The sequence below is a fragment of the Lissotriton vulgaris genome, chromosome 8 (assembly GCF_964263255.1).
Source record: "Lissotriton vulgaris chromosome 8, aLisVul1.2, whole genome shotgun sequence".
Taxonomy (NCBI): domain Eukaryota; kingdom Metazoa; phylum Chordata; class Amphibia; order Caudata; family Salamandridae; genus Lissotriton; species Lissotriton vulgaris.
Window position 1 is genome coordinate 96,716,799 of NC_141696.1, and position 27,767 is coordinate 96,744,565.

Below are 27,767 nucleotides of genomic sequence, written 5' to 3' on the forward strand. Positions count from 1 at the left end.
GCCCCCACCCCCTAACTCCCTCTCTGCTCTGGATGGAGACCATAAGGGTGGACTTTTACGGAGTGGGAGGACTGGGGGTGGTGAAACGTGCACCTCTGATAGCCCCTACTGGGTGTTCCCCAATGACATTGACTTTGATTCTTCCTTTCTTTTGTTGGATGTTTCCTTGTTTTGTTTTGGTGTATGGGTGGGGGGTGGGACTGGGGTACTGGCGAGTTGGGGCAGCTTCAGTGGGTGGGGGGTGGTGGACTGGTGACCTGGCGGAACGACAATGCACCAGGCGTGATTTGGCTCCCTTTAGAAGAGCCAAGATATTCTGTCCTACGTGGTTGTTTGCTGAGAAATGTTCTTCCTATTCCAGATCTAGTCCTTTGGTTGGGACCTTCGGGGGGGTGGCGGGTGTGGGGGTGCGTTTGGGGTACTGTTGGTGTTCAGTTTATAACATGTGCATAAGATGTCTTGAACTTCTTTGCTTGCCCTGTGGGGGGCGACGTGGATGGTGCCTGGGGATGGAGGGGCGAAGTGGCTATGCTATGTGTTGTCCGGGGCCGCGCAGTGTCACAGGTGGGGAGGGTGCCCCCTCAGTGTTCGGCTCCCTGTTCCCTCTAGGTGTAACTGGGCCGGCTGATGTGAGTTGTGGCCGGTTTGCTGCTGTCAATGTTGGGGCAATACTACGCGCTCTCATCCTGCATGCATTTCTTCGAGATTATACATGGGTGATACGCGCTTAAATGTGATTACTTGGAATGTGAGAGGGTTGGGGGATCATAGGAAGAGGAGACAGATATTGAGCTACCTTGATCGCCACAACGTTCACATTGCTTTCCTACAGGAAACACATTTTGCACCCCACAGATCGCACACCTTTGGAAGTAGATGGGCTTCATATACGGTCTTCGCTAATTACTCCTCATATGCGCGAGGCACAGCAATTCTGGTTAAGTGGACTACGCCTTTTCAGCTGGCTGGCTCCAAGACTGACCCTCAGGGGCGGTATTGCTTGTTGTGGGGTAGGCTGGGACACATGCCGGTGACACTAGCGTCTTGTTATGGGCCTAACTCAGATGACCCACAGTACTTTTCGGCTTTGTGGGCTGCGATAGTGGAGACTGGGCCGCAACACCTTATATGGGGTGGGGACTTTAATACAACCTTACACCCCCCTTTGGATAGGTCACACCCCGCTCCCCACCACTACACTAGCGGTAGAGAGGTTCTTAAGGCTACTGTAGCCGGTAATAATCTTATAGATGCCTGGCGCTCACACTGTGGGAATAAGGAGGAGGGAACACACTTCACAGCGCAGGCTAAGTCATGGGCGCGGCTTGATTATTTCCTCCTGACCTCACAGCTATACACGGCACTGATACACGCGACGCATCTCCCTAGGACATATTCCGACCATTCCCCCGTCCTTATTACGTTGTCTGGCTCAGAACTGGGGCCGCCGGTGACGGCGTGGCGTATGCAGCCCTCTATGTTATTAGATTCTGTATTCCAGGAAGAGCTTCGAGAGGAATGTTTGGACTTTTTTAAACGTAATAAGGATTCTGTCCAGGATGTTGAGACCATCTGGGACGCCTTTAAGGCCACGCTCCGGGGTCTCTGTATTTCAAAAGGCTCGGGAGTACTCAAGAGCATATTGAATAGACTACGCACTCTGGAGTCTGACCTGCGAAGTGCAGAGACCAGCCTCAGAGAAAACCCTGACAATGCGACCCTCGCTGCCATACGGGAAAAACTGTCGGAATATTCCGAGGAGGCGGCTAGGGAGGTGAAATTTAGGAACAGGTACTGGGTGGCCAGAAGATATGGTGAAGGGGAAAGACCTGGGAAGGCCCTGGCGGCAACGGTTAAGCTACTGCGCTCACCGACCGTTATATTAGAACTAGAGACGGCTGAGGGGTTAATACTCAGGGACACCACACAAATTCTGAATTAATTTGTGCGTCACTATGGTACGCTCTATTCCACTGGCAGAACGGGCAGACTAACGCTGGACGATTATTTGGAGGACGTATCCTTGGGGTGGCTTAGCGGCGCGCAGAGAGCCTTCTTAAGCGCCCCGTTTGAACTAGATGAAGTCAGGGAAGCTATCATGCGTATGAAATCAGGTAAGGCCACCGGACTGGATGGTATCCCTATAGAATTCTACAAAACATATATTGATTTCATGGCGCCGGTGCTGCGGGAAGTCTATGAGGACGCACTGGAGGTGGGACATCTCCCAGCCTCCATGAGAATTGCCCTTATTACATCCCTACTCAAGCCTGGTAAATCCGCTACTAGCTGTGACTCCTATAGACCACTGTCCTTATTAAATTGTGACGTGAAAATTCTTGCGAAACTGATTGCAGTGCGCATCAGCCTCCTGCTTCCTGACCTGATACTTCCAGACCAGGCCGGATTTGTCCCTGGTAGGGCGACGTCGCACAATCTCCGTACCTTTTTCTCGGTCTATGACTCCGTCCACGAAGACCTCCCTATGGCAGCCATCTTTTTAGACGCCACCAAGGCATTTGACTCCCTCGAATGGGACTATGTGTTTAAAGTCCTAGACCGAATGGGATTTCCACCTATCTTTATTTCCTGGATTCGATTATTATACACGCGTCCGGGGGCCAGGGTCCTCATCAACGGGAAACTTTCTTCTGACTTCCCAGTTTCCAGGGGAACGAGGCAGGGTTGCCCCCTATCCCCTCTTCTTTTCGCTATTGCCACTGAACCCCTGGCTGCTAAAATACGACAACACCATCGAGATAGTGCCCTACGCTGTTTTCAGAGACAAATACTTATCTCCATGTATGCTGATGACATCACTCTTTATGTTAGACACCCAGGCGATAACCTGCATCCCATACTCAGGGAATTTATACGCTTTGGTGCCCTTTCGGGGGTCCAAATCAACTGGACTAAATCATGTATTTTCCCCCTCACTGCCTCGACACGTCCGTTTCCGCTTGAGTACCCGCTTGCTTGGTGTGACGGTGATTTTAAGTACTTAGGTATACATATAGCGAAAGATAGAGAGGAGCTGATCCGTGCCAATTATGGCACTGTGATGGATAGAATAGGCGATAATATATCCAGGTGGATCGCACTCCCCCTCTCCATGGCTGGGAGGACCTCGTTAGTTAAAATGGTAATTCTCCCACAACTTTTGTACCTTTTTTTGAACATCCCGTTTCATCCCGGTCCCCATTTCTTCCGGCTTCTGCGCTCGGAATTGCGCCGACTGGTATGGGGAGGGAAGACGCCCAGGCTCAAATGGGAGATCCTGGTTCGACCATACTCACAAGGGGGCTTTGGAGTCCCAGATTTTGAGCTTTACTATCGGGCTGCTCAGGCTCATTATGCATATTTCTGGGTGCATCAGCAGAGATATATGCCTCAACTGGCGGCTGAACACTGGTTAGCCCACCCGACCCCCATTGAAGGCGCGCTTTACTCGCGGATTGAAGGCAGGGATAAGACCCCCAACACGGTGTCTAGCACGGTGACGGCTTGGAGTACCATTACTTTGAAGCTCGACCTCCACCTCCTCTATGCTCCCCTCTTGCCACTGGTCTACCACCCACAGCTCCCGCTTTTGCAGGAGACTGGCTTTCGAAAACTGTTGGAAAAAATACATGTCACTACATGGGGAGAACTGTACCATAATGGCACCTTCCGCACCAGGGACCAGTTGTACGAGAGCATACGGCCGACACCATTAGACTTATTTTACTATATTAGGCTCAGGCACGGGCTACAGGCTATCACACCTGCCTTCCCCTGCGAGCCCCCGGTACTACTTCCCTTACAGAACCTACTGCTTCATGAACAGCCCATTAAACTGGTATCCACACTCTATAGATCTGTCCGTGCCACCATGACTTACACTACTCTACCTGCCAGGCACAAATGGGAACAGGATCTAGCTATGTCCCTTACGGATGAACAATGGGAATTTTGCTTACAATAGACCGAGCGCATTTCTTCTAACAGCCGGTACCGGATAATTCATTATAAGTTTTTACACAGACTATATCATACACCAGCGCGACTACACAGGTTCCAGCTGCGGCCAACAGACACATGCGACAGATGTGGGGCTCCTGGGGCTGACTTCCTTCACCTTGCGTGGGGATGTGCCGAGGTGGGCCGATACTGGGCTCAAGTGTTTCAGGCATTGTCCAAAATGATCCACGCGACGGTAGACCCGTCCCCATTGGTGGCTCTTCTAGGGTATGTTGCGCCTCTTCAGGCGACTCACCGTAAATATGTGGCGCTGGCTCTGCTTCTGGCTAAACGGAGGGTGGCCTGTAGGTGGGGAAGAGGGAGAGCGCCCAAGTTTAAGGATTGGATGACTGATATGGTATACTGCCAGGAGCAATTGCATACTTATTCTGAACTGCTCCCCCCTAACTCTAGGCCTACTGACATCTGGGCCCCTTTGCAATGTTATTTAATAACTGACCCTTTGGAAACAGACAGCACTGGTGGTTAGGATGGTGGGACATTGTGATATCGCTTTCTAAACCTGTGTTATAGGTCCCGGACTGGCCTGTTGCGGTCTGGTATGATGTGATTATTGCCTCTCCCCCCTTCCCCCCTCCCCTCCCCCCCGGGTTCACTAAGGCACTGCACATGTTAATGTTACCTTTCTAACAAAAAAACTGTCAAAAATTGCGAAACACATCGATTGTGCTAGGTAGATGCTGCACTTGTCACTTTGCTATTACAGATGACGCGATTGTATTCGCATTGATAAGCTTTTGTTGCTCCTTGTGATATATATATGCATTGATAGCGGCCGGCCTCCGGGTTGTTGGCGTGACGCAGTGTAATCCTGACAATGCTCAATGAATGTTTTGCACCAAAAAAAAAAAAAAAAAAAAAAAAAAAACAACTGATATCAGAGCAATAACATATTATTCTCAAATAAATCACATCTTTCGTCTAGGTTGAAAGCTACAATAACAATTAGGTGTCGTGTGCAAACTGAAGCCGAAGGAAAATGTGCTGTTTAAACATTTAATAAACTCATGCTAACTTAACACAATATATAGAAACGCAGTAACCATATGACACCCCCCCAATGATCCGAGGACGGTCAAAAAGGAGAAAAAAAAACAAGCCAATACTATAAGAAAGGCAAAACATGAAAGCAGAGTTCAACAATATTGAGCCACTCTAAATGTATGTAGTTGTATATAAAAATCAATAATACAAAATATGTATGAATGCCTATAGTGGCCACACAAAAATATAAAAATCTTGAACTTGAGGCCAATTATAAAACCATAGGCCCAGAACACATAAAAGTCGAATGTTCGTAAAAGAAAAGGCCCCATTCAGAATTACTAAAAAGTCACGTGCCATAATAGTGAAAGTCTCCAAAGCCACTCAGGGGTGGATAGAATATGCAAAATAGGCAGCCACAGCTTCCAACATGAAATCACTGTCATCATCCGAAAACAGTTCAGCCATCCAATTAAGCAATGGGAAAGAACATACGTGCTCCTCCAACACCGAATCCTCTAGCAACATCAGAGGACAACTCAGTGGGTTCTCGAGAACGCTATGTGCCAGAAAGTCATGCGCCGCTGCGGGTATGTCCCACTGACCCATTAGTCCATGCATCGCTGCCACGGCCATAACCCTTTCGCCAGAAAAAAACAACTCGTGAGCAACTACGGGGCTCATCAGCTGATCAAAATCGACGCCAGGAGAAGTCGTCAAGCAGAGACACAAATCAATGGCCCAGTCGAAATCACAGCTCAGGCAATGAAACACAGGCTGGACACATGTGAAATAGGAAAATCGAAATGATAATCCAAAAGCCGTGCTTAAAGTCGCAAGCGGCAAGGTGCCATAGTAATCAAGCATCCTATTACGAAACAGAATCAGGAGCTGTTGGACGGCTTCTTGCGCAGGATGGGCATCCATGTTTTATAAAGCAAAATATCACCAAAACGCCTGCAGCCAAAGCCAGCAAAACAGGGAATCCGCCAAACAAACGAATATAGAATGATAGAACGCAGGGATAATACCAAATACTTTTTCAAACGTATTCACGAGACCACTGCTAACCAATTTAAAAAAATGTGCGAGTCCAGACGTGGAGGAGGCATTAAAGATTTGATGAACCAGCTCGCAGAAATGAAACGGCAAGTCAGTATTTAAAAGTACCTGCACCTCTGTGCGTGTGTTAGCTATGGTAAGGACATAAGTTTCACGGGCCGAGCTCAGGGCCACTTCTTTTTGAGACAAAAGGGCTCTTATTCGGCTCAAACCATTGAACTCCGCTCTCAAGGTTGGGATGCGCGGCCAGATGGAAACATCTGAATTCCCATGCGTGGGTGGATATAACACGTTCTTGCAACACACCACACGTTCTGATACAGTAACCACATAGGCGATACCGACCATTAACCCACTACAGTCCTCGTTATTCAAAAGTAAATAACTACCGTTAGTCAATAAAGTGAATGTGGGAACTATTTGCAGAAACCGGTGTGCCTCTTAAAACACACGCTAAATTAGGCCGGTCCTGATTACACGAACCATGCAACTGGATGTGTCTGCATATCAGTGAACAGTCAGGCGACTGTGTGCATTCTTCACCATTCAGATTCACTTCCTTCCCTTCCTTCAGACATCTGTATGTGTATGGTAAAGACCATGTCTCATGTAGGAAAGCACTGCCTAGTGGTGCATACCGCCCTTTAGCAATATATCGCATACAATTTGTAAATTTATACAGAGCAAATGGTAAAGTAATAATACCATGGATAAGCCATGTAGCAGCAGCTGCCTCAGCTACAGGAAAGGGCAAAGATTCTAATTTTTCAATGTGTAACATACAAAATGATGCATCTCGCATGGAAAGCATGCGCTGCTTGTCAGTCAAATTAAATGGGGCAAATAGTGATGAGACGTTCATGTAACTCCAAGGCACTCGACCAGCTTTCAGAGTCTGTAGTGTCCATGCAAACTGCATAACAGAACGCAATTGATTTTGACCATGATATAATACGGACACTTCATCATGCACAATGTCAACAACTGAAGAGACAATATTGTTCAACATGTAAATTCGGGAAGAAAGCATGTTAATACTGTTATCCACAACTGCAAGTACTTTTTCCAAATTTGCTTGGTCAATTGCCCTTAGGCGCTTAGCAGCCTCAATTTGAGAAACTTTCCAAATTTCATTGTTAACTGCATAAATCCACCGTTTAGATCTACCCTTAGCTAGGCCTTTCATAAAATCATTTAAATCCACATTTTCAGTTAACTGAGACAGATGTAGTTTAACTGCAGCTAACGTGGAATGTTGTAACCAATTCTGACACAGTTTCCCCACAGAGTAAGTGGTGACGGTATAATCAGTTTCAAAACGGGGATCTGGTCTGACTTGTGTGAACCCTTCAGTCAACCCCAGAAAGCGACGTTGGCAAGAATCAGCACTTCTTTGCCACAACAGCCAACCCTTTGGATCCAAACTGGATACATTAAAGGACGAATTGTGTATTAGAGACTGTATCTCACGAATAGACAAATCAGAAAAATTACCCCAACCTGAATATTCTTCTAATTCGGGGATAATAGGTGTATTTAATTTTTTAGAAGTAGCCAATCCAAAGCATGTTGTTTGGGAAATAGTAGAATTTAGAAACAACATGTGATTCGGGATGATACATGCACGGTGCAAAGCCTCAGTGCCTTGTACCTGCCAATCTTTGGTACCCCAAACTGATTTAAGGTCAATTATTCCCTTCCAGAACTCGTAGCCATCTACAGCCAATTTGTCTAGAAAGGACTTCGAATACAGCAACTTTGTATCGGTAAGTCTAACTTTGGACATGGACTTTTGTGTCATTCTGAAGTAAAATGACTCAGGATTCGATTGATTAAAATGTGTAAAATAACTGTATTTTTTCAGAAATGTACTGGAGCTTCCTATTAATGGAGCTGGGCAGTGTTCCCACTGCGTGTAATTCACAGCAACCCTCCTGGAATTCGTCTTATGGAGAAAATGATTACCATAATGTTGGAAGCAAAATAAGTCACCATAATTAACAGAATCTAAATATAAGTCTTCAGCATCAAAAGCTGCATAACATTTTAAATCAGAGAATAATGCTTCTACGGCCTGAATATCCCAATCATCAGAACGTATATTTTGTTTAATCACATCCCCCATGTTTACTCTAAGCACATTTGGAACATTAATCACTTCAGTAGGGCCATGTATTTGAAATCTAACCGCATCCCACACAATCCCATCAAGGACAGGCCAAGCAGTAATGTTGACTGTATTCAATTCTCGTTTCAGTCTGTGTGCTGAATGTGAGGAGGAAAGAGGGGCCAATGTTCCATTAAGGTACCGAATTCCTGTTCTTTCTTTGACATAATGACCATCGATCAGGCGGAAAAAATAAAACACAATACCAATTGACATAAAAAGATAAAATGAAAATAGAATCAACCAAATGTAAGTCCAAGGGGGAATTAAAAAATGTTTTTTAAACAAAGTGGCATATTTCGCAATAGTTGAGGGTTTCTTTGAAAGTTCCGAAACAGAGTCAAAAGAGAATCCGGACTGGTCGGCCAAACGAGTCTGCAAATCAGGCATTGATAAATCAGCAGGATAGGTGTAGTTCAGCTCATCAATGTTAGTAACAGAAATAGTATTTAATAAAGGACTGGAAATAGCAGGCATCTCGAGGGACACCTCCTGTTCTGCACCAGAAGTAATAGCCAGCACAGAGTGCCTCACCATGGAAGGACAGGATACAGCCGGTGTCATGCTATGAAGAATCGGCCACCCTGTGTGTCTTGACATTGTCAATTGAGATAAATCTGTTTTCCTTACGACCTGGAAGTGGTGGTAAAATGACTGTTCTTGTGCCCTTCACTCCAAGAACTCGAACTGGTGCACGATATGAGGGACCAAACTCTTTCTTGTTATCGATCTTCTCTCGAACCAGTTCTCCAACTTGGGGTAGCCAGCCAACTACCGGGATCTGCAACGCATCATCCGATGTGGAGGGCAAATGTTCCTTAGCTAGACTGTCTCTGGTCTTTTGTAGATCCTGTAAAACATTGCAATGTTCATCTACGTCAAAGGCCGCGGCCTGGGCCTCGCAGTCTAGCCTGTCGAGGTCAGGTACATACATCTTGATACCAAAGAGCATTTTGTACGGGGTCCGCCCACCCAGAGACCTTCTAGGGAGATTATTAAGCTCACGCTGCACGCCATTGAGGTGGGCCAACAAGTTTCTGCCAGTGCCTATAACTCGAGCTGTCAAAGATTGCTTTAAGTCACGGTTCATTCGTTCCACGACACTATTACCCTCGGGTCTGTACGGACTCGAAAACTTGACTTGGACCACCAATGAAACCATAGCATCCTTATACGCCTTAGAGGCGAAAGCCGGACCCTGATCCGAATGGAAGGTACCACAGGCAAAAATCCCTATAAAGACTCGCAAATCCTTGATGACAGTCCGTGAATCAGCGCTCCGATGTGGCCATACCCATACAAAGCGTGTGCATGAATCAACTGCTACCAAGATGTACTTGTATGCAGTATCAGAAGAAAATGGACCGCAGTGATACAAATAAACGCAACCAAGCGGTTTATTAGAGATATACAACTGTGTCTGAGGCGGACGCGCAGCAGTTGAAGGTTTAATCTGCTGGCGAACGTCACATTGAAGGACATATTCGCGCGTCTGTTTGTACAGTCCCCGCCACCAGAACCTTTGTTGTAGCTGAGTTACAGTGGCTGAGACGCCCGCATGCGCAGACGCCACACCTTCATGAGCCGCTGTAATCAAACCAGCCCTGCGATCCGAGTTGGGAACTAGACGTTCGCCAACATCAGGAATTTTCACATAAGGAACCTTATCGGGACTTAAGTGGTATGTGTACTTCGAAGGGAACCCCGTAGGATATTTACCTCCCTTCTCGGTGGTAGCAATAGCTGCCAATATGTCATCATCTATCTTGCTTTTGGACCTCGTGACTGCTGCAACTAAGTATTTCGATACCGCTGACTTCGCTGCTTCATCAGCAAGCGAATTACCAACAGCGTGGACCCCCACGCGCTGATGGCCAAGAGTATGAATCACAAACACGAGTGGCAACTTCTCTTTAAGTTCCGCCACTCGGACCCAGATCATTTTATGTTTTATTGTGCTACCTTTGGAATCACGAAATTCATTCTGAATCCAAAAGAACAAGTTTTCATTGTAAGACTGGACACAGTAGTAAGAGTCACTTACTATTAAAGTCGTCACACTAGGATCTGCGTACTCCAATGCAAGCATCAGAGCACGAAGCTCTGCTAAGTGTGCGGTGCAGTCCCCATGCGTCTGCGTGTGCACGACACTGGACTTGAACTCATTGTTCACCATGGCACCGACCACAATGGCGCATGCGGAAACGTAGGCATGTTTAGAGCCATGCGCAACCTGCGCCGAACCATTAGTGTAAATGATGCAATGGAAATCCTCCAACGGCCGCATTGCTAAAGGAGCAGGATGAACAAATTCATACTGTAAATACTCCTGCGACCGTAAAGTGGCGTCAAAAATAAACGTGACATCCTGGGATGTCAAGGATGCAGCCCACTGAATCCACCTATGGTGCAAAGCTTTGGAATTTGGTACACTGGCTTTCGTAACTGCCTCCAAGGCAGGACACGGGGTAACAACCAACATGCGTTTTCCTTGTGACAGGGCACGTTCTTTAAGAATAGCCATCTGAACAGCCGTTAAAACTTTCTCCACAGTGGAAAAACGCAGTTCAGACGAAGTGTAAAAGTGTGACTTGTAAGCAATAGGTACTGTATCCCCTTCATTAAAAGTCAGGTACGTGAAACCCACCGCCCCAGGGATAATTCTTATCACCAGGTTGGTCTGGTTATCACGAGTCTGTAAGTATTCAGAAGCTAGCAAATCAGCCTGCAAAGACTGCAGAATGGCTGAATGCTCAGGCAGCCAGCATGATTTGGTAAAAGATGGTTGTATCAAAGCTTACAAATGCTTGATACGCTGGGCATATTCCGGAATGTAAGTCCTCCCGAAATTCAAAAAGCCCAGTAAAGATTGTAATTTTTTCAGTGTTGTCGGAGAACGCAACTGTGCGCATTTCTCCAGGAAGTGAGGTGCCAACCCCTTTCCCTCGTTGTTAAGCTCGTAGCCAAGAAACAACACTGTGTACTCTGCAATGTGCGATTTTGCAAAGTTAAACTTGTAACCTATGTCTGCAAAGTTACAAATTATGTTATTAACTCGACACAGATGCTCCCAAAGATCGTCGTCTGTGAGATAAATGTCATCCACATACGAACAAGCAACTGGGTCGATTCCCTCCAAAAGAGAGACTATGCGGGCGGAGAATACTCCAGGACTATTCTTATAGCCCATCGGGAGATGCCAAAACATTTTTTGCACACCGCCGCAAGTAAAGCTGGTCCATTGGGAACTTAGACCATCTAATCTATGGGCATAAAAACCATTGGAAATGTCAAGCGTGTTTTTTAACCGTTTACGCTCAAGACTATTCACTAAAGCAGAGCCGTGAGTATTCTGAACTGCACAGTTACGGCAATGCGAGTTTAAATGCCTATAATCCAAAACCAAACGATATGAGCCGTCCAGTTTGTTTACAGTAAAAAGGGGGTTATTCATCGGTAACACACACGTTTCAATTACACCTTGATATTCCAATTGTTCAAGGATAGCCGTGACTGAAGCTTTGGCTTCACGTCGTAGGGGATACTGAGGTTGAGGCTGCGGCTGAGACCGTAAAGGAATCTCGTGGCTTGGAGACAATTTATCCCAGCCACACTGATTGCGGTACACAGCCGGCGCAAGTGCCAGAGCCCACTCTTCTGCAAAATGCAGCGCTTCCACTCTCGATACAGTGTGCGCGAAACTGGGGAGGATCACCTCCTCCCCTCGCGGAGCTGCGAGAACAAAAGGCGGGGGCCAGTCAGCCTTCGAAAGCCAAATGTCATACGTAGACGAAAGATTTTCCCAAAATACCCCTTTTACAGTTCGCTGCATGTCACCTTCGATTAACAGGACAATTTCAAAAAGACGTTCAGGGGGAGCAACATGCGTATCAGCTGTTTCAATTACAACATAAGTGTCAGTCGCTGTCACCTTCAACAGTGGACGGAGGGCCTCTCTCACTATGGTAATCTCCGCCGCGCTGTCCAGCAAGGTCAGAGCCCACGTCAGATTCCGAAGCCGTGTTCTCACTATCTGGGGCATATCGACGAGCTGTCAAGGCGGTGACTTTCTTCGTGGCAAACTGTGGTCTCTTGGGCGTAGTGCCTTCCTGCTGATCTCCACCGTTACGCGGGCGGGGCTGACCACGTCCTTGCTGGCCACCCCGGCCCCTGCCGCCCCCTCCACTACTGATTGACGGAGCCGATGAGTCCTGAAAGGAACGAGGAGAGCGTTGGTCAGAAGCCTGAAACATTTCAGGTGATTTAATCATCGCGCAATCGCGCAAATCATAAACTCGATCCGACTGCGCAGGCAACGTAGACGCAGGAGTAGAAACCTGTGTTTGTTGTTGTTGTTGCTTACCCTGATTCTGCTTTTTAGGCCAATTCTGTTTCTTTTACTTGGGTTGACCACTTGTTTCCGAAGACTGTCCCTGGTGCTGCTTTTTCTCTTTATCAGAAAAAGTCTTAAGACCCTTTGCATTGCGGCCAACCGTTTTATAAGCCGCCACAATTATCCTTGCTAACTGACGGGGTTTCTCTGCCTCGGGAATTAACGCCAAAGCGTTAGCCACCTGAAAGTTCACTGCATCCCCCTTGACATTCGCAAGGATCAGATCGCAAACTATATCAAAGGTGCCACACCGGCGCATACCCAACTCAACCGCTGACTCCGGTCCGTGATCATCTTGAACACGTTTAAGGACCGCAGACAGGTTGGTCACAGACAGGGTGCCATAGCACCTCGAATAGACCGCTGCAAAAGTCTTACCCCAGGTCTCACTGTCAACAAGTTCAGGGGCCAAATCTTTTGGTAAACTAAGTGTAAGAATTCGGTGTTTTTCACTAGGATTCTTATTAGGAAACACAGCCTCCAGCTGGTCGAATTTCTCAGCAAGCCAGAAAGGAAAATCATCCTTATCCTGGGGCTTCTTGCCCATTACAGAATTCAGCATGACAGGACTGATTTTCAAACCAGCCTGTTCTGCTCGAAGCTGCGCACCCCTAGGGGCCGCGTCCTGAACATTACGGCTTGTGTAATGAACAAGCGCTCTAATCACTGACACAGCGACCTCATGAAGTCGCCGCAGAGCAGCAAGTGGCGTGATTAGGGTGAGGAGTGAATCCAGCCAAAGCGGGCCAATTAGTGCCCGGAATGGACAAAGGACCCAACCTCGGAGCGGTTAAAGCGTGTGGTAGGGCGCCACCAAACCAAACTCCATGCTGCCAAACATCAATAGGAACCTTCAGTGCCCTGTACGGAGCATACGCAACCGGTACAGCTGAGGTAGTGTAAGAATGGAACATACCAGAATTAGCGTCCACAGGCGGAAATGTCACCCACGAATAAAACAGTTTGTACGGGTAAGCATGTTCCGCACTCACTACCAGAACCACAGCCATGTTATGTTATGTTATGTTATGTTATGTTAAAATGGCTTTTGTAGAGCGCGCGGCTACTCAAAAAGAGTGTCCCAGCGCTTTTATTTAAGGTAGGCTGCAGTATACTAACATAACACATTAAAAGAGACAATGTCACAAACAGAAAGAAAACAACAAGCAAAAAAAAGGCCTACTGGGTGAACAACCAGGTTTTGAGGTCCTTTCTAAAAGCTAGTAAGCTGGTGGCTCCCCGAAGTGTAAGAGGCAGAGAGTTCCACAGCTGTGGCGCCAGTAGTCCAAAGGAGCGACCTCTCTTCACTCGCGGGACAGTCGCCAAAAACAGGGATTCTGACCTCAGAGAGCGAGCCGGTCGGTAGAAGGAAAGTCTCCTTTGGAGGTACTTTGCTCCCGTCGCATGGAGGGCTTTATTTGTCAAGGTCAATGCCTTAAAGGCGATCCGCTTGCGGATTGGGAGCCAGTGCAGAGTCTGGAGCAAGCCCCCGGCACTGGCGCGTCTGTTCAATCCAAAAATCGCTCTCGCCGCAGCATTCTGCACAACTTGGAGCCGCTGTAGCAAGTACTCTGGCAGGCCCAGGTACAGAATGTTAGAATAATCCAACCTGGAGCCTATCAGGGCCTGCACAGTCAGCTTCCTGTGCTCCTCCGATAAGAGGGGAAGAAACCTCCGTAGCATCCTGAGGAGGCCAAAGCAAATGCCCGACACGCCCAGGATCTGGGATTTCATAGTGAACCCCTTGTCCATCTTGACCCCCAAGTTCTTAGCCATTTGGGATGAACAAGTTGGGGGGAAAATATTGGTAGGCCACCAAGCCTGCCAATCTGGCTCCGTATCACACCCAAAGAAAAGTACCTCGGAATTATCGGAATTGCACTTGAGGCTGTTCAGTTGGAACCATTGAAACACAGCCCCAAGGCAATCCCGGATACTCTCCCCATCAAAGTCTCCTCCTCTCTTGCACGAGAAGAGGAGCTGGGTGTCGTCTGCATAGGATACGATCCGGGCCCCAAACGCATCCACCAATGCCGCCAAAGGGGTCATGAAGATATTAAAGAGGGTCGGGCTCAAGATAGAGCCCTGAGGGACCCCGACTCCCAGAGGCGGCATCACGGCGGAATCTGGCGAGGCCCAGACCGTTTGCCGGCGGCCAGCAAGAAAGGAGGAAAACCAGCTGAACACCGTCCCCCGTAGTCCTATCTCATAGAATCTTGTGAGAAGACCATCATGGGGGACGGTGTCGAAAGCCGCCGACAAATCCAGCATCACCAGCATGGCTTTGCCCCCATTGTCCAAAACCCCTTTAATAGTTTCTGAGACCTCGAGGAGTGCAGTCTCCGTGCTGAGATTTGGGCGAAAGCCCGACTGGGTGGCATGCAGAATCTCATTCGACTCAAGAAAATTGGACAGCACCGTCTGCACGTGCTTTTCAACGATTTTTGTAAGAGCCGGTAGCAGAGAAATAGGCCGGTAGTTGACTGGGGCCTTTGGATCCAGACCAGGCTTTTTGAGCAGCGGGATGACCATTGCCTGCTTCCAGGCCTGCGGAACCACTCCCTGACTTAGCGAGAGATTCAGGAGCGGGTTAGCCAATGGATTAACCACCTCGGCCAATTTAGCCAGAATTTTAGCAGGGCATGGGTCCAGGGGCGAGCCCGATTTCAAATTGCCCATAAGTGCTAGAGAGGCGGGCGCAGATATCGGTGGAAATACGCCCAGCGTCAAGCCTGGCGAGGCCGGGGGCGATCGGTTGGCTTCAGAGTTAATTCGCTCCGCGGAGACAGCCGATGGAAAAGAATCCTGTATAAGTTGGATCTTGCTAGTAAAAAAACTAGCAAGATCAGCGGCCTAAGAGTCAGAGGGTCTCTCCTCAGAGATGTTAGTACGTGGGGATATAAATTCTCTGACTATAGAGAAAATCTCCTTGCAGGAATTGGAGGCAGCTTCTATCCTCCCTGCCAGGTAGGCTTTCTTACCCAGGCGAATGTCCCGATGATACTCCTTAACCATGCTCTTGTAGATCAGCTTAGCCTCCGAATCATATTTTACCCGCCAGGCTCTTTCGGCTACCTTGCACTGCTGACGCCTGGCCGACAGTGCTGCGGTGAACCAGGGGGCGGAGCCTCGTTTGGGAGTAAGACGGGGGGCCAGTTCCGGGGCAAGGTCATTAAGCCTGTCAGAAAGCCATGCCTGCAAGGACTCCAGATCCTTCGTCAGGTCTCCAGAGAGGGGGCAGGGATGATCCAGGGCAGCCTGCGCCAGCATCTCAGGGGTCACTCGATGGTACGCCCTATGGGTGCGACCATGCTGCTGTGGAGCGGCAACAGCCGATTTAGCTGTGCCTTTGATCGAAAATTTAGCCAGCAAATGGTCTGACCATAGTACCGGGATAATCTCAAGGACCTCAAGAGGGGAGGTCGAGAAAACCTGGTCAAGAGTGTGCCCCTTGTCATGCGTCGGCCCCTGCAGATAAGGGAGCAGTCCCAGCGGTGCCATGGCCTCAGAGATTTTAATAGCGACCGCATCAGATGGATCATCCATCCGGAAGTTGAAATCCCCAGCCACGATGCAGTGTTCTGCTTTCAGGGCCAATCCCAGTAAGACGGAGTCAAGATCTTCAAAGAACCACAGGGACATTAAAAGCCCGCAAGTGGTCACGCACCGCAATGCGACTATGCTGCGGGATGTCCACGGCTTGTGCCATGTTAGCACAGGAAATTGAAAAAAAAACAAAGAACACTATGTAGCACAACTGGGTAGTAATTCAAGGAAACCGTTTTAGATGAATTCAAGCTTGAAAAGACCTATTTTAAAAATAGGCAGGTTGTCCGACACCACCGTTTTCCGAAAACAGGAATGAAGGGGTTAAGGTTTCAATGATATACTACTTGAGTGTCATGATATAAGGCCAACAACGTATGGGTGCCATGTAGCATGGTTTCCGTTCTCCCACAGAACTGTGCATAGAGATCTAGAACCTCAGTGAATTAGGATGACCCAAAACTCACCTCAGTGTCAGAAATCCCCTTACCGAGCTAGCTACAGTGTCTCATTGGTCACAACAAGCTGACCAATGACTTAGACAAACCAGAACATGATCTTAGATTACCTCAGGTATCGTGGAACACATGAACACTCTTTCGTTATATAATCATTTCAAACCAAAACTGGGAGTCAAAGAACACATGTGCAAGTTTGAAATATTTATTTTTCAATGCAAGGTTCTCAAACGCAGTATCTTATATAATACCAACATACATATTATAAAAATCAGAGTTATCAGCATAGTCACTAGTCCATAGTAAGCGAACGGTGATAGCATATTATAATGCAAAAATCTATAGAAATCTGTATCACCTATATTTCGCGCACCCTATTTAGCATACTATATTATATCTAAGAAGGTCTCATTTGGGTTTTTAGCAGGGCGGGCCCATACCTCTACATGTCAGTAGGAGAAGATCACATCAACAGCTACCGGCTCTCTGCATGCGAAGCATCAAGTGCGTTGATTCATTCCCTGTAACTCTATCTTAAACCCGCGTAGAGCCCAATGTTGGCAGCAACATTATTTGTGTTATGTCTAATGTGGTCCGAGGATCAGGCCTCCAGCAACCTTGTGTTAGGTTATTCTTAGAGGGTGCAGTTCTCAGTGTGCAGACAGTTGTACCAAGTGTACCAAGCACAACTGATATCAGAGCAATAACATATTATTCTCAAATAAATCACATCTTTCGTCTAGGTTGAAAGATACAATAACAATTAGGTGTCGTGTGCAAACTGAAGCCGAAGGAAAATGTGCTGTTTAAACATTTAATAAACTCATGCTAACTTAAAACAATATATAGAAACGCAGTAACCATATGACAGTGCAAGATGCGTGTAGTAATGGTTACAACACATAATGGGGTTTGTGTATCTGTAAAGGAAGTTAGTGCCTAGGAGCTTTGTCACCAAAGGTGGTTTAGTATTTTGAGGGGGTGGGTTCTCCGGAAAAAAATCAGTACAAGTCAGAGGCTGTGCCTAGTAAGGGTTTGTTCACCTAATTGAGCTTAGGGTATAAGTAGGAGGAGCTTGGCTGACTAATGGGGCTTGGCTGTCTGGACAGAGTGCGCTCTCCTTGAAGACTGTGGTACAAAAAGGGGTGGTAATGGATGGAGCATCTGAACCAATCAAACACTCACACCCAGTCAAAAGATCTGGGTTTAATCCATCACTGTTCTTTAGCCCACTCTGCCACCCCAGTTCAGACATGGCTATATGCAAATCAGTCTGACCCTGTGCCTCATGGGAACAGTCCAGCCCGAACTGCCAAGCCATGCCTTCCCTGGACCGGAAACAAGCTTCTGAGGACCGTTTCTGGCTTTCCAGCCGTCTTCAGTCCTTGAAGACTGTTGCGCAATGCTAAAGTTGTGCATAGTACAAACTTGGTCACCTAATGGTACTAGTGTGTCTTGAGGTGATGGATCTGCATAGTAGGGAATTGGCCACCAAAAAGGGGCTTTCAATGAAGTCTTCTGTATAAAGGAAAGGCTGTGAGTGGCAGGGGCTTGATCACATGATGGAGCTTAGTTGTCTGGTAGGAGTGGGTACTCCATGAAGGTTTCTGTACAAGAGGAAGCCAGTGCGTAATGGGGGTTTCACCACTTAATGGGGCTTAGGTTTCTGGAGGTAAAAGTATGTTTTGCATGCTAATGGGACTTGGTTGTCTGGAGTGAGTGGGCTCTCAATGATGATTTATGCACAAGGGATTGGTGTGCATAGTAAGGGCATGGCCACCTAATGAGGTCTGGCTGTCTTGATTGTGTGGGTTCTCCTGGAAGACATTTGTAACAGGTGAAGTCTCTACACAGTAGCAGGTTGGCTGTGTAATGGGTTTGGGTGTTTTTAAGGATTGGACTCGCCACAAAGTCTTCTGAACACATTCAAGGCTATGTGTAGATCAAGCTTTGCCACCCAATGAGGCTTGGGTGTCTGGTGGAGGTCATCTCTCTGTAAATATTACTCACAAGATGAAGGCCATGATAAAAAGTGTGTTCAAAGTGGGATTGGGGTGACTGGATGAGTAGGCTCTTCATAAAAACATCTATACACGATGAAGTCTGTGTATAGTAGGGGCATGACCACCTAATGATATTGAGTGCCTTGAGGTGTAGCGTGTCTATATTTGAGACCAATGCCAATTGGCTGAATTGAAGGAGTGGTTACTCACCTTAAAGACTTCTCCCCAAGGCGAAAGCTGTTTGTAGCAGGGACTTGAGTGTCTATCATAAAACCCCATGCTACTTATACCTATTCCAAAGACAGGGAAAATACTATTGTAAATAACAAATCCCGAGACAATTAATGTTCTAATTTGCATGATATGACATAACTGCAACATGATACTGAAAAAGGCTAATTGATGACCTATACATAATGTAAAAAAGACTTTCATTAGTACAAATTATAAAAAAACATATGATGCATCCTGCATGTAATGTTTAGGCCTGGGTGGTGAACTCCGCTCGCAGAATATGAAGAGTTTTCTACACTCGGCAATCCACAAAACGTACGGAGTGCAGAAAACTCGTGAACGGTAACTGCGCAAGTTGCCGCTCTTATAGAAATGGCAGTTTGCATTGAACTCCGCCACTTGCGGGACTCCGCAGAGTTTTTGTGCCCAGGCCTGGTAATGTTTCTTGGCAAAACTTTAAATAAAAAAAAAAAGAAAGAGGTGTGGTGCAGCGGCAAGGGTGCCTGACTTGGACCATGAGGTTCACAGTTCAATCTCCGCTTCTGGAGGCAGGTTAACCCAGCACTATGTGACTCTGGGCAATAGCTCGCTTAATCTTTCCGACAGCCCCCAGCGCCAGGACACCTCTCAGGAGGTTACTGTGCGCTTCACAAATGCTGGTATTTCATTTGATTTCACAAGATATATGCTCCATTGAATAAATATCTCTTAATGAATAACTATAATCAAGCAATAGTTACATGTATATTTCTTCGACAATAGAACTAATGGAGGAATATTATTGCAGAATATTTCAAATTAGTCATACAAGGAAGACCATGAATGTCTAAATATTTATAAAAAATCAATAATATATGAAAAAACAAGCAAAAAATTATGAAGTAACACATATGTCCAAAGTGAGAGACAGTTAAGTGGCTTTGATCATGGATGGATCCTGTTGTGTTGTGTCTAGGCGTGTTTCAGTAACTTAAGCGCCTTCATCAGGCAAGCAACAGATAGCATGTCTAAAAAGAAATGTGAACACTCCTTTCTCAAACAAAACTCTGCACTTGTCATTCTGGACCTAACCCTTTCAAAATTACATAACAAATATAGTTGGTGTGAAATGGATATCTATCCAATAATCTTTATTGTGTTCATCTAAAGTCAGATACAATCATCTTCATTCTGTACATAGGATATATCACATGTGACTGCCCTACTAAAAAGACCACACATGCCACCTCTAAGTGACAACATAGGAATGGCATTTAGTGAAGTGCAAACCTGATGGAACAATCATGACCAGGACACCACTTATTACATATAGCTAGCATTGCATGAGGAAAGATAACCTTCTATGGAGTGACATCACAAAGGAAAAGGAGTCAGGTTAGAACTAAAAGCAGGTTTTACGAAATGCAATGAATGTAAGGCATGCTGTCAATATGAAAACATAATGAGTTGTATTCACCTTTTAAGGAAAAATATCAATGCTAAAAGGAGCATTGCACTTAGGAATTAAGTAGAGCCCAATGTTGGCAGCAACATTATTTGTGTTATGTCTAATGTGGTGCGAGGATCAGGCCTCCAGCAACCTTGTGTTAGGTTATTCTTAGAGGGTGCAGTTCTCAGTGTGCAGACAGTTGTACCAAGTGTACCAAGCACAACTGATATCAGAGCAATAACATATTATTCTCAAATAAATCACATCTTTCGTCTAGGTTGAAAGTACAATAACAATTAGGTGTCGTGTGCAAACTGAAGCCGAAGGAAAATGTGCTGTTTAAACATTTAATAAACTCATGCTAACTTAACACAATATATAGAAACGCAGTAACCATATGACACCCCCCCAATGATCCGAGGACGGTCAAAAAGGAAAAAAAAAACAAGCCAATACTATAAGAAAGGCAAAACATGAAAGCAGAGTTCAACAATATTGAGCCACTCTAAATGTATGTAGATGTATATAAAAATCAATAATACAAAATATGTATGAATGCCTATAGTGGCCACACAAAAATATAAAAATCTTGAACTTGAGGCCAATTATAAAACCATAGGCCCAGAACACATAAAAGTCGAATGTTCGTAAAAGAAAAGGCCCCATTCAGAATTACTAAAAAGTCACGTGCCATAATAGTGAAAGTCTCCAAAGCCACTCAGGGGTGGATAGAATATGCAAAATAGGCAGCCACAGCTTCCAACATGAAATCACTGTCATCATCCGAAAACAGTTCAGCCATCCAATTAAGCAATGGGAAAGAACATACGTGCTCCTCCAACACCGAATCCTCTAGCAACATCAGAGGACAACTCAGTGGGTTCTCGAGAACGCTATGTGCCAGAAAGTCATGCGCCGCTGCGGGTATGTCCCACTGACCCATTAGTCCATGCATCGCTGCCACGGCCATAACCCTTTCGCCAGAAAAAACCAACTCGTGAGCAACTACGGGGCTCATCAGCTGATCAAAATCGACGCCAGGAGAAGTCGTCAAGCAGAGACACAAATCAATGGCCCAGTCGAAATCACAGCTCAGGCAATGAAACACAGGCTGGACACATGTGAAATAGGAAAATCGAAATGATAATCCAAAAGCCGTGCTTAAAGTCGCAAGCGGCAAGGTGCCATAGTAATCAAGCATCCTATTACGAAACAGAATCAGGAGCTGTTGGACGGCTTCTTGCGCAGGATGGGCATCCATGTTTTATAAAGCAAAATATCACCAAAACGCCTGCAGCCAAAGCCAGCAAAACAGGGAATCCGCCAAACAAACTTGCGAATATAGAATGATAGAACGCAGGGATAATACCAAATACTTTTTCAAACGTAGTCACGAGACCACTGCTAACCAATTTAAAAAAATGTGCGAGTCCAGACGTGGAGGAGGCATTAAAGATTTGATGAACCAGCTCGCAGAAATGAAACGGCAAGTCAGTATTTAAAAGTACCTGCACCTCTGTGCGTGTGTTAGCTATGTGAAGGACATAAGTTTCACGGGCCAAGCTCAGGGCCACTTCTTTTTGAGACAAAAGGGCTCTTATTCGGCTCAAACCGTTGAACTCCGCTCTCAAGGTTGGGATGCGCGGCCAGATGGAAACATCTGAATTCCCATGCGTGGGTGGATATAACACGTTCTTGCAACACACCACACGTTCTGATACAGTAACCACATAGGCGATACCGACCATTAACCCACTACAGTCCTCGTTATTCAAAAGTAAATAACTACCGTTAGTCAATAAAGTGAATGTGGGAACTATTGCAGGAACCGGTGTGCCTCTTAAAACACACGCTAAATTAGGCCGGTCCTGATTACAAGAACCATGCAACTGGATGTGTCTGCATATCAGTGAACGGTCAGGCGACTGTGTGCATTCTTCACCATTCAGATTCACTTCCTTCCCTTCCTTCAGACATCTGTATGTGTATGGTAAAGACCATGTCTCATGTAGGAAAGCACTGCCTAGTGGTTCATACCTCCCTTTAGCAATATATCGCATACAATTTGTAAATTTATACAGAGCAAATGGTAAAGTAATAATACCATGGATAAGCCATGTAGCAGCAGCTGCCTCAGCTACAGGAAAGGGCAAAGATTCTCATTTTTCAATGTGTAACATACAAAATGATGCATCTCGCATGGAAAGCATGCGCTGCTTGTCAGTCAAATTAAATGGGGCAAATAGTGATGAGACGTTCATGTAACTCCAAGGCACTCGACCAGCTTTCAGAGTCTGTAGTGTCCATGCAAACTGCATAACAGAACGCAATTGATTTTGACCATGATACAATACGGACACTTCATCATGCACAATGTCAACAACAGAAGAGACAATATTGTTCAACATGTAAATTCGGGAAGAAAGCATGTTAATACTGTTATCCACAACTGCAAGTACTTTTTCCAAATTTGCTTGGTCAATTGCCCTTAGGCGGTTAGCAGCCTCAATTTGAGAAACTTTCCAAATTTCATTGTTAACTGCATAAATGCACCGTTTAGATCTACCCTTAGCTAGGCCTTTCATAAAATCATTTAAATCCACATTTTCAGTTAACTGAGACAGATGTAGTTTAACTGCAGCTAACGTGGAATGTTGTAACCAATTCTGACACAGTTTCCCCACAGAGTAAGTGGTGACGGTATAATCAGTTTCAAAACGGGGATCTGGTCTGACTTGTGTGAACCCTTCAGTCAACCCCAGAAAGCGACGTTGGCAAGAATCAGCACTTCTTTGCCACAACAGCCAACCCTTTGGATCCAAACTGGATACATTAAAGGACGAATTGTGTATTAGAGACTGTATCTCACGAATAGACAAATCAGAAAAATTACCCCAACCTGAATATTCTTCTAATTCGGGGATAATAGGTGTATTTAATTTTTTAGAAGTAGCCAATCCAAAGCATGTTGTTTGGGAAATAGTAGAATTTAGAAACAACATGTGATTCGGGATGATACATGCACGGTGCAAAGCCTCAGTGCCTTGTACCTGCCAATCTTTGGTACCCCAAACTGATTTAAGGTCAATTATTCCCTTCCAGAACTCATAGCCATCTACAGCCAATTTGTCTAGAAAGGACTTCGAATACAGCAACTTTGTATCGGTAAGTCTAACTTTGGACATGGACTTTTGTGTCATTCTGAAGTAAAATGACTCAGGATTCGATTGATTAAAATCTGTAAAATAACTGTATTTTTTCAGAAATGTACTGGAGCTTCCTATTAATGGAGCTGGGCAGTGTTCCCACTGCGTGTAATTCACAGCAACCCTCCTGGAATTCGTCTTATGGAGAAAATGATTACCATAATGTTGGAAGCAAAATAAGTCACCATAATTAACAGAATCTAAATATAAGTCTTCAGCATCAAAAGCTGCATAATATTTTAAATCAGAGAATAATGCTTCTACGGCCTGAATATCCCAATCATCATAACGTATATTTTGTTTAATCACATCCCCCATGTTTACTCTAAGCACATTCGGAACATTAATCACTTCAGTGGGGCCATGTATTTGAAATCTAACCGCATCCCACACAATTTATTTATTTATTTTATTTTATATTCTTGTATAGCGCAAGAATCGACCCCTTACGAGGTATCTCCGCGCTTTGCTCGCAGGATGAAATGGCTGTTGTTACCAGAAGTTGTGGTTGTCGACTGATGTTGGATTATTTATTCTTCCATGAATAAGACGGTTTTTAGTTTCTTCCTGAAGGAGGAATGGTTAGAGGTTTGTCTTAGGCCGATTGGAAGGTTATTCCAGAGTTTAGGCCCTACCAGGGAAAAGGCTCTGCCACCTTGTCTGTTTTTTTTTACCAGAGGAGTTTTGAGTAGCAATTGGTTGCTTGACCGTAAGGCTCTGTCAGGTTTATAGAGGGGTAGTTTTTGGGACAGATAGTTGGGGCCTTTCCCGAACAGGCATTTGTGAACAATGCAACAGATCTTGAACTTGGTGCGTTGTCGTATTGGCAACCAATGCAGTTCTCGCAGCAGGGGTTTAGAGGGGGTTCTGGGGGGGGCATTCAAGACCAGTCTTGCTGCTGTATTTTGGACTACCTGGAGGCGATTAATAGCGCTCTCGTTGGCTTGTATAAGGAGTCCATTGCAGTAGTCGATTTTACTTATCACCATAGTCTGCACTAGGGTCTTTCTATAGTTGTCTGAAAGGTAAGGGAAGACTCTTCTTAACAGACCAATTGTGTGAAAGCATGCCCCAGCGACTGCGTTCACATGCTCCTTCAAGGTGAGATTTTGATCCAGCTTCACCCCTAGATTTTTTACTGTTAGTTTTGGGGTGGGTACTGGTCCCAGGTCTAAGGGCCACCAGTCGGGGGACCATAATATGGACGCTTTTCCAAAAAGCATTAGCTCAGTTTTTCCAACGTTGCATTGGAGGCGATTGGCAGCCATCCAGTTGGAGATGGCCCTCATGCCTTCCGCGAAGTTATCCCTAACATTGGAGTTGAGGGAATGGAAAGGGTATAGAAGTTGGGTGTCGTCGGCGTAGGACACCGGGGTGAATCCATATTTTCTCACAATCTCAGCAAGGGGGGCCACATACACATTGAACAATGTGGGGCTTAGGCATGAGCCCTGTGGCACCCCCTTCGTGAGCATCCTGGAAGAGGAGCGGTATGGTCCCAGGCTGACGGATTGTGAGCGCCCGGACAGAAAACTCTCCAGCCAGGAGAGGGCTTGTCCTCCTATGCCCACTCCCTGTAAACGGCTCATGAGGATCTTATGGGACACAGTATCAAATGCGGCCGACAGGTCTAACAGCACCAGAATCATTGAGCCTCCTCTATCCTGTGACATCTTGATGTTATCGGTCCCATCAACAATCCCATCAAGGACAGGCCAAGCAGTAATGTTGACTGTATTCAATTCTCGTTTCAGTCTGTGTGCTGAATGTGAGGAGGAAAGAGGGGCCAATGTTCCATTAAGGTACCGAATTCCTGTTCTTTCTTTGACATAATGACCATCGATCAGGCGGAAAAAATAAAACACAATACCAATTGACATAAAAAGATAAAATGAAAATAGAATCAACCAAATGTAAGTCCAAGGGGGAATTAAAAAATGTTTTTTAAACAAAGTGGCATATTTCGCAATAGTTGAGGGTTTCTTTGAAAGTTCCGAAACAGAGTCAAAAGAGAATCCGGACTGGTCGGCCAAACGAGTCTGCAAATCAGGCATTGATAAATCAGCAGGATAGGTGTAGTTCAGCTCATCAATGTTAGTAACAGAAATAGTATTTAATAAAGGACTGGAAATAGCAGGCATCTCGAGGGACACCTCCTGTTCTGCACCAGAAGTAATAGCCAGCACAGAGTGCCTCACCATGGAAGGACAGGATACAGCCGGTGTCATGCTATGAAGAATCGGCCACCCTGTGTGTCTTGACATTGTCAATTGAGATAAATCTGTTTTCCTTACGACCTGGAAGTGGTGGTAAAATGACTGTTCTTGTGCCCTTCACTCCAAGAACTCGAACTGGTGCACGATATGAGGGACCAAACTCTTTCTTGTTATCGATCTTCTCTCGAACCAGTTCTCCAACTTGGGGTAGCCAGCCAACTACCGGGATCTGCAACGCATCATCCGATGTGGAGGGCAAATGTTCCTTAGCTAGACTGTCTCTGGTCTTTTGTAGATCCTGTAAAACATTGCAATGTTCATCTACGTCAAAGGCCGCGGCCTGGGCCTTGCAGTCTAGCCCGTCGAGGTCAGGTACATACATCTTGATACCAAAGAGCATTTTGTACGGGGTCCGCCCACCCAGAGACCTTCTAGGGAGATTATTAAGCTCACGCTGCACGCCATTGAGGTGGGCCAACAAGTTTCTGCCAGTGCCTATAACTCGAGCTGTCAAAGATTGCTTTAAGTCACGGTTCATTCGTTCCACGACACTATTACCCTCGGGTCTGTACGGACTCGAAAACTTGACTTGGACCCCCAATGAAACCATAGCATCCTTATACGCCTTAGAGGCGAAAGCCGGACCCTGATCCGAATGGAAGGTACCACAGGCAAAAATCCCTATAAAGACTCGCAAATCCTTGATGACAGTCCGTGAATCAGCGCTCCGATGTGGCCATACCCATACAAAGCGTGTGCATGAATCAACTGCTACCAAGATGTACTTGTATGCAGTATCAGAAGAAAATGGACCGCAGTGATCCAAATAAACGCAACCAAGCGGTTTATTAGAGATATACAACTGTGTCTGAGGCGGACGCGCAGCAGTTGAAAGTTTAATCTGCTGGCGAACGTCACATTGAAGGACATATTCGCGCGTCTGTTTGTACAGTCCCCGCCACCAGAACCTTTGTTGTAGCTGAGTTACAGTGGCTGAGACGCCCGCATGCGCAGACGCCACACCTTCATGAGCCGCTGTAATCAAAGCAGCCCTGCGATCCGAGTTGGGAACTAGACGTTCGCCAACATCAGGAATTTTCACATAAGGAACCTTATCGGGACTTAAGTGGTATGTGTACTTCGAAGGGAACCCCGTAGGATATTTACCTCCCTTCTCGGTGGTAGCAATAGCTGCCAATATGTCATCATCTATCTTGCTTTTGGACCTCGTGACTGCTGCAACTAAGTATTTCGATACCGCTGACTTCGCTGCTTCATCAGCAAGCGAATTACCAACAGCGTGGACCCCCACGCGCTGATGGCCAAGAGTATGAATCACAAACACGAGTGGCAACTTCTCTTTAAGTTCCGCCACTCGGACCCAGATCATTTTATGTTTTATTGTGCTACCTTCGGAATCACGAAATTCATTCTGAATCCAAAAGAACAAGTTTTCATTGTAAGACTGGACACAGTAGTAAGAGTCACTTACTATTAAAGTCGTCACACTAGGATCTGCGTACTCCAATGCAAGCATCAGAGCACAAAGCTCTGCTAAGTGTGCGGTGCAGTCCCCATGCGTCTGCGTGTGCACGACACTGGACTTGAACTCATTGTTCACCATGGCACCGACCACAATGGCGCATGCGGAAACGTAGGCATGTTTAGAGCCATGCGCAACCTGCGCCGAACCATCAGTGTAAATGATGCAATGGAAATCCTCCAATGGCCGCATTGCTAAAGGAGCAGGATGAACAAATTCATACTGTAAATACTCCTGCGACCGTAAAGTGGCGTCAAAAATAAACGTGACATCCTGGGATGTCAAGGATGCAGCCCACTGAATCCACCTATGGTGCAAAGCTTTGGAATTTGGTACACTGGCTTTCGTAACTGCCTCCAAGGCAGGACACGGGGTAACAACCAACATGCGTTTTCCTTGTGACAGGGCACGTTTTTTAAGAATAGCCATCTGAACAGCCGTTAAAACTTTCTCCACAGTGGAAAAACGCAGTTCAGCCGAAGTGTAAAAGTGTGACTTGTAAGCAA

At 46.0% G+C, this 27,767-nt stretch overlaps 1 protein-coding gene across 1 annotated transcript in view; it reads left to right on the forward strand.

Annotated features, from left to right (window-relative positions):
• The window catches only part of LOC147693515 (uncharacterized), a 134,723-nt gene that overhangs the window by 93,176 nt on the left and 13,780 nt on the right, over positions 1 to 27,767 (forward strand). The window contains exon 7 of the mRNA XM_086936036.1: positions 7,770 to 7,832. Coding sequence (XP_086792162.1) covers positions 7,770 to 7,832 — 63 coding nt within the window. The remainder of the gene's footprint in view (positions 1 to 7,769; positions 7,833 to 27,767) is intronic.